The sequence below is a fragment of the Cynara cardunculus genome, unplaced genomic scaffold (assembly GCF_001531365.2).
Source record: "Cynara cardunculus var. scolymus isolate 2C unplaced genomic scaffold, CcrdV1 Un_Scaffold_2182, whole genome shotgun sequence".
Classification (NCBI taxonomy): domain Eukaryota; kingdom Viridiplantae; phylum Streptophyta; class Magnoliopsida; order Asterales; family Asteraceae; genus Cynara; species Cynara cardunculus.
This window is the reverse complement of record NW_020201008.1, coordinates 53,963-62,024: the sequence shown is the minus strand read 5'-3', so window position 1 is coordinate 62,024 and position 8,062 is coordinate 53,963. Positions and strand designations below refer to the sequence as shown.

The 8,062-nt window shown below is 41.1% G+C and overlaps 1 protein-coding gene across 1 annotated transcript; it reads right to left on the bottom strand.

Moving 5' to 3' along the window:
* Positions 1–6,811: 6,811 nt before the first annotated feature.
* Positions 6,812–8,062, bottom strand: LOC112502927. The gene has a single exon (XM_025106947.1). The coding sequence runs from the start codon at positions 8,060–8,062 to the stop codon at positions 6,812–6,814; it is 1,251 nt and encodes a 416-aa protein (XP_024962715.1).

Here is an 8,062-nt window from a genome sequence, read left to right as displayed (position 1 = left end):
AGTTAACGCCTCCCCCCATAAGAGAGAAATTTATTCTTCCAATTTAACAGTCGAGATTTAAGCTTCAACACAAGGGGATTGAAATCACGTACCTTCAGACGAACCGGAGAGAGAGGAACACCCAAGTAGCGAATAGGGAAAACTCCTGGCCGAAAAGAWAGAGTGTTACGAATAAGCGTTTGGACCTCCATTGAAACATTCCCAAAAAACACCTCGCTTTTTTCCAAACTAGGAGACAATCCTGAACGTTCTTCAAATAAGAGAAGGCCACGTTTAATAACTTCCACAGAAACAATATCCCCCTTAGAGAAAATAAACAAATCATCAGCAAAGCATAAATGAGTTAGTTTAATATCCCCACATCCTTGATGATACGAAAAAGTTGCCTCCTCCTCAATACACTTCGCAAGGAGCATCGAGAGGCCCTCCATAACCACAGTGAACGGATAAGGAGAGAGGGGATCGCCTTGACGAAGGCCCCGTTTGCCATGAAAAAAACCCTCCGGTTGGCCATTTACACAAATAGAAAAGGAAGGAGAAGTGACCAAGGACTTTATCCAGTTAATCATAACAGGATGAAAACCCATTCCCTTTAACATCTCCAAAAGAAACTGCCAATCMACWGTGTCATAYGCCTWTCGAATATCAATTTTAAAAGCACATTTTGGTTCCCCCTCYGAACGCTGATATCCAGCAWCAAGCTCATKGGCCATTAAAATGTTATCAGTGATTTGACGCCCTGGAATRAACGCAGATTGAGCCTTGCTAATAAGAACATCYAGYGAGCCTTTWATCCGRTCAGCAATAAMTTTACTAATACACTTCAGCAACACATTACAACATGCAATTGGACGATAATCAGTAACACAAGATGCGTTAGGGATCTTTGGCACAAGACAAAGAAGAGTATGGTTCAGCTGATACTCCAAAATKCCAGAATAAAAGAAATTATGAATTCCTATAAGAACATCCCGACTGACCACATTCCAGGCTGCTTTAAAAAATTTCGAAGAATACCCATCCGGGCCAGGAGCTTTATCATTCCCAATAGCAAATAACGCATCTTTTATTTCCATGTCCGTTATAGGCCGAATCAAGTAAAGAGAATCCGATAAAGATAAAGAATTACCAAACACACAGTCCCCCATAGAGGGAGGTGCCACAACATTTGAAGTACCCAAAATACTTTTAAAATGAGAGAGAAAAGCAATAGGTACCTCTTGATGATCATAAACAATACCCGAAGCATCCATGATGGTAGCAATGTGGCTCCTATTGCGCTTTTCTTTCACAGCATGAAAGAAAAATTTCGAATTACTATCCCCTTCATTGAGCCAAGAAATCTTTGCTTTTTGACAGGCCATTTCCACTTGATCCTGTCTAGCTTGTCGATAAGCTAACAAGAGGTGAGCAATGTCCTCCTTTAGCAAGTCATTAAACGGGTCAAGATCACAAGCCAGCTGTGCAACATCCAATTCCATCTTTAACTGATTTACCCTTTTATCCAAGCAACCATACGTGTTTCGGAGACGCCGACAAACCACCTTTAGATCTTTCAATTTCCGAAGGACCCGCATCATATAGGATCCTCTCTGAGGTTTTGTCCAAACCTCGGCCACAGAACCAAGAAAATCCTTGTGAGAAGTCACAAAATTGTCAAATTTAAAGCCACGCTGTCGAATACGTCTACCAACTTTAAAAGAAAGAAGGCCCGGCGAGTGATCAGATATCCCCCTAGGTTCAAAGAAAACCGAAGCATCCCCAAATCTAGAAACAAAGGCCGAGTTTCCCAAAATACGGTCTAGTTTTCGCATAACACCATCTCCCCCCGAAGGTTTCTGTATCCAAGTATACTGGCAGCCTTGATATGAAATATCAAACAATTCCGCCTCTTCTAGGCAAAGATGAAATTCTTCCATGTCAGAATTTCGCCTAGATGAACCTCCCAACCCATCATGAGGGAAAAGCATAGAATTAAAATCACCCATCGCAACCCATGCTTTCCTTTGATTAAACACATGAAATTCACCCAACGCCCGCCAAAGCACACGCCTTTCCAAGCCCGTATTACACCCATAGACAAACGTAATAAAAACAGGCTCCTGATGACCAAAAAGCCGAATTTCACAGTGGATATATTGTTGGTGCTGTTCAATGAGAAGGATAGAAAGAACTACTGGGTCCCATGCAATAATAATGCGAGCGCCTTGTTCACAAATAGAGCCATTCGAAATCCAACTCCAAGTACCAAAAACACTAGTACAAACATCCCCCAAGTGATTAGATGTAACTTTTGATTCAATTAAGCAACATAAAGAAAGACGCTTATGATGAATTAAATCACGAACCTCCTTCCGTTTAATAAGGGCATTTAAACCCCTAATATTCCACATGGCGAACTTGATCATTGAGACGAAGCAATAGTGACAGCCTCACCTCGTTTTCCCATAAGGTGCCCCTCGGTGTCAATGATCTCCATATCGTCATCATCATCACTAGAATCGCTGGAAGATAGAGAAGCAAACCGATTACTAGAATCCAAAGCATGAAACTCGCCTCTCCTTGGTTTAAACGCTTGGACCACCTTTTGAATTAACTTCGGATCCTCTTCTGATAAAATTGTCACGTCTGGGTTATCTTCTCTACCCCTTGGTGTTCGTCCCACATCAACCGTACATAACTGACCTGCCACCTTTCCAACATCCGGCTCTCCCGAATTAGTTGATCCCCCAGAACATGGGAGGGTGTCATATTTATAATTGGAATCGTCACCCAAGCCCTTTGACTCCTTCTGAACCCTTTTTAAGGTACCAACTCCAGACAAAGAATCCTGCTTACCTGAAACCGTACCCGAAGAAGATGGCCGGACGTCAGATTTATCTTTTTGTCGCCATTGTTTGCGTCTGACCTCTTTAAATCCCCCTTTTTGGGAGAAAGGTTTAGAGCCCGTTTGCTTAGCATTGATCCCCTTCATACAAGATCCCGAACGATGGCCAAAAACCTTGCAAGATGAACACTTTTGTAACATCCAAGGGAAAGCAGATCCGCGGTTTCACACTCTTCTCAACCGGAAAATAAGAAAGTTCTGTCGAGGTAGTACGACCCACAATTTCTGCAAATGACTTTTTAGGCACCTCACAGTGATCACCCCTAACCGCTGGAGAAAGACGTTCCCAAACCGACACCCTCGGATTTGATTCAGCATTAACTCCAGCCCTCTTCTGTATACCCTTATGCAACGGAGGACCATTTATCATGCAAGGATCCGACTTATCCAAAATAACATCAGCAAAATCCTGGGGAGAATCATCTTCCAAGATAACATCCGCAAAGTCAGACATCCTAACCAAAGGGCAAGAATACCTAGTCTACTATAACCCTAAACAAGAAGCCGTGGCGCTGAATCCCTAGTCAAGCAGTCTCAATAAAGTAAACGAAGACCTTGGAAAAAGGTGCTGAATACTCTATCAATAAACTTAACAAAGGAGACGAAGACCACAGAAACACTTGATGCAGGAAAATAAACTAGATATTGCCTTCAAACAGAAAAACCACCAAAAACAGCAGCAAAAATCGAGAAGCAGCAAAAACAGCAAACAGACCCCAAAAATCAGCAGCAAACTCCAGCAAAAACCGGCCGAACAGTAGGCAACAAGAATCACAACAAGAGCAGACCAAACGTGATAACAGCTTGAGCACAACAGCAACAGTCCCACAACCAAAACAGCAGCAACGAAAGAGACGTTAATCGTGAACAACGAGTGCCACAAGACAAACCAGCAGATCGAAAAATCTAAACGTGAAGCAGTTAAATCCACATAAAATCACAGCCCCAGCCAACAGTGACGAAGAAAAATAACACCCGACCAGTAGATCAAGATAACCAGCAGCAAGACAATAACTAAAGAAAACCCAGCAATCTCCACATAAAATCACAGGAAATCACAGCAAAATCTCAGAGAGTAAAAACAGCAACCAAACTGCTGCAGAACGAGAACATAGCAGGTCGCGACTGGATCAAAACCATTGGGCAAACCGGCACCAAAGAAGGCGGAGACCAGAGTTCCACTAAAAACCCTAGTCCAAACCCTTACCCACCACGACACTAGTCGACAGTTACAAGAGCCAGCAGAACATCATATTTATTCTAATGAGATGTTAATTGGAGTAATTGAGGTAGAATGGGTCTTAAAGGTCCTTAATGGTCCATGTGGTGTTAGTGGATATAATGGACGTATTTCTCCTTAAAAAGTCCAATTTGGTCAATATGACTCAAACTAGGTCGTAATTTGTCTTTTTAGACCCTAATGGGTTTAATGGGCCCAATCCTCCATAAGCAGTCTAATTGGGTCAAAATGACTCTAAATGGGTCATATTTTGTTTGTCCAAACCTTAATGGGTATCGTGAGCTTATTTCTCCTCTTTGAGTCTAATTAACTTAAAATGGAACTAAATGGTTCATAATTAGTCTACTGAAAGGGGAAGATCCCCGGGCAATTTTATAAAGGCAATAAAAACAGAACCGTTACAAAGATAATCAGCAAGAAAAACTACGGCAACTTTGACTTACAAACCAAGCCATAAGAAGCCAAAAATGACAAAGAGAAGTACACCAAAGCATAAAATTAAAGCAAGCCAAAGAATAAACGGCAAAACAAACCCACAAAATCCCAAAACGAGAAACCACACCACCCACAAAATCACATAGCATTAGTGATCTTCATCTTCTTCCAAGTCTTCCAAGCCATACGTTGAAGAATCTGCATCTTGATCTCCGCAACAACTTTTTCCCCTGTATGATTGAAGTTATCAAAGAACTTCCTGTTTCTTTCCCTCCATATRTGGTAWACCGTGGCCGATATACCAAGTTTTTGAACAGTAGACCAAGATTTCCATCGTTGAGCTAAACCCATGTTTAGAATATCCTCCCAATTGTTCAAACAATTCGTTAACCCCACCTCCTTTTTAATGACTTCCAAATACTGCTTGAGTAATTGCATTCGAAAAATAAGTGATTGTGCATTTCAATCACTGATTTACAGAACACACATTTCAAATCCAGCGGTTCATGCTTCCACTGACTGATGCGATCTTGAGTTGGTAATTTATTCTGACAAGCCATTCACATGCAAAGAGCATGTTTAGGTATGTATGCTTTATTCCATACCAGCTTGTACCAATGCACAATCGGCCTTACTTCCTGAACAGTTTGCCATGCCACTTTGACCTCAAAATTTCCCCGAGAAAGTTTAGCATCAAGCCATCTGACCGTATCCTCGATTTGGCTGGGAGAAGGTATCATAATACTTTGCAGCTGAGGGTATTGTTGAATCTAATCTACCGGCCAAGTAGTGCCAAAGCATTGCATTACATCAGAAACCGTAGAGTTATTGCAAAAGCCATGACCATTTAAGAATCTATAAGACGGTAACTGAATAAGGGGCCCAAATTCACTCCACATATCTTCCCAGGCATGCGTAGATAAACCATTTCCCACATTGTAGATAAAAAATCTCCTGCAGTGAGAACGTAAGTTTAATAGGCTCCGCAGAATCCACGACCATTCATTTCTCTTCTTGATAACCCAAAAGTTTTGGCCCCGAATACAATGAGACTGAATCCAAGAGACCCACATGGTATTTCTGCGAGTCAGAATATCCCAAATATGTTTGAAAAGTAACCACCGATTCCAAATCGCTAGTCTTTTCATACCAAGACCCCCATTTTTAATAGGCAAACAAACCCTATCCCAAGCAACTCGACATTTTCCAAACTGACCCTCTGCTTTATTCCATAAAAAGTTACGAAACAGCTGCTCTATTTCATGGATTGTGGTTGCCGGTACTAGAAATACCGACATCCAATAGGTTTGCATAGAATGAAGAACAGAAAGGATAAGCTGTCGTCTTCCTCCATAAGAAAGGAATTTGTTATTCCAATTCAAAAGTCGAGATTTAAGCTTTAGTATAAGGGGAATTAAAATCACGTACCTTCAATCGAACTGGGGATAGAGGAACTCCCAGGTAATGAATAGGGAACACCCCGGCCGAAATGGTGAGCTATTACGAATAAGATTTTGAACCTCCAATCCCACATTCTCGAAAAACACTTCACTTTTTTCCAGACTCGGAGACAAACCTGATCGTTCTTCAAATAATTGGAGAGCACGCTTGATAACTTCCACCGAGGTAGTATCCCCCCAAGAAAAAATAAACAAATCATCCGCAAAGCATAAATGGGTCAACTTTATCTCAGCACAACCTTGATGGTACGCAAAATTTTCCTCCTCCTCAATACATTTGGAAAGAAGCATCGAAAGACCTTCCATAACCACAGTAAACAAGTAAGGAGATAAAGGATCCCCTTGTCGGAGGCCCCGTTTACCAAGAAAAAAACCCTCCGGTTGACCATTAACACATATGGAGAAAGAAGGCGAAGTGATTAGAGTCTTTATCCAGTTTATCATAACTGGATGAAAACCCATTCCCTTTAGCATCTCTAACAGAAATTGCCAGTCAACTGTATCATAGGCTTTCCGAATGTCAATTCTTAAACGCACATTTTGGTTCCCCTTCAGATTTTTGATAACCAGCAACAAGTTCATGCGCCATTAAGATATTATCCGATATCTGACGCCCAGGGATGAACGCAGATTGGGCCTTGCTAATAAGAACATCCAAAGAGCCTTTTATCCGTTCAGCAATAATTTTACTGATACATTTCAGCAACACATTACAACAAGCAATTGGGCGAAAATCAGTAACGCATGAAGCATTAGGAACCTTCGAGACGAGACAAAGAAGAGTACGGTTCAGCTGATATTCCAAAGTTCCAGAATAGATAAAATTATGAATCCCAATGAGAACGTAAGGACCTTACCCACCACGCTCCAAGCCGCTTTAAAGAATTTTGACGAAAACCCATCAGGTCGTGGCGCCTTATCATTCCCAATATCAAACAGAGCATCCTTTATTTCCATATCCGAAATCGGCCTAATTAAGTGCAGAGATTCCGATAACGAAAGAGAATGAGCAAATGAGCAATCCACCATGGAAGGAGGAACCAACATATTAGAAGTACCCAGAATTCCTTCAAAGTGATTAATAAAAGCTTTTGGAACATCCTGATGCTCAAAAACAGTACCAAACGAATCCCTAATAGTAGCAATATGGCTCCTATTACGCTTCTCTTTCATAACATGGAAGAAGAAATTTGAGTTTCCATCACCTTCATTAAGCCAAGAGATCTTAGCTTTTTGACGAACCATATCCTCTTGATCATTTCTAGCCTTTTGATATGCGAATAAGAGGTGAGCAATATCCTCTTTCAGCAAATCATTAAACGGGTCTAGATCACAAGCCAATTGAGCAACATCAAGCTCCGTCTTTAACTGAGCCACCCTATTATCCAAACACCCATAAGAATTTTTGAGCCGACGACAAACCCCTTTCATTTCTTGCAATTTCCGAATCACTATTTTCATATATGAACCTCTCAGAGGTTTTATCCACACCCCCTCCACAGACTTAAGGAAATCCACATGAGAAGTATTAAAATTATCAAATTTAAAACCACACTGACGAATACGTCTACCAACTTTAAAAGAAAGAATACCCGGAGAATGATTTGAGATCCCCCTTGGTTCAAAGAAAACCGAGGCGTCCCCAAATTGAGCAATAAAAGCAGAATTCCCTAAGATACGATCAAGTTTACGCATAATACCATTACCCCCTGAAGGTTTCTGTATCCAGGTAAATTGGCATCCCTGATACGAGATATCAAACAATTCAGCCTCTTCCAGACAAAGATGAAACTCCTCCATATCAGAGTTTCGTCTAGAGGAGCCGCCCAAACCATCATGTGGAAAAAGCATAGAGTTGAAATCTCCCATTACAACCCAAGCTTTCCTTTGGACAAAAGCACTAAATTTACCAATATTTCTCCAAAGATCACGTCTTTCCACTCCCGTATTACACCCATAAACAAAAGAAATAAAAATTGGTTCAAGGTGACCAACAATCATAATTTCACAATGCACATATTGAGATTGCTGCTCAATCAT

Bases quoted from the DNA above. Each gene is read 5' to 3' on its own strand.
- LOC112502927 (XM_025106947.1), bottom strand. From the start codon at position 8,062: ATGATTGAGCAGCAATCTCAATATGTGCATTGTGAAATTATGATTGTT.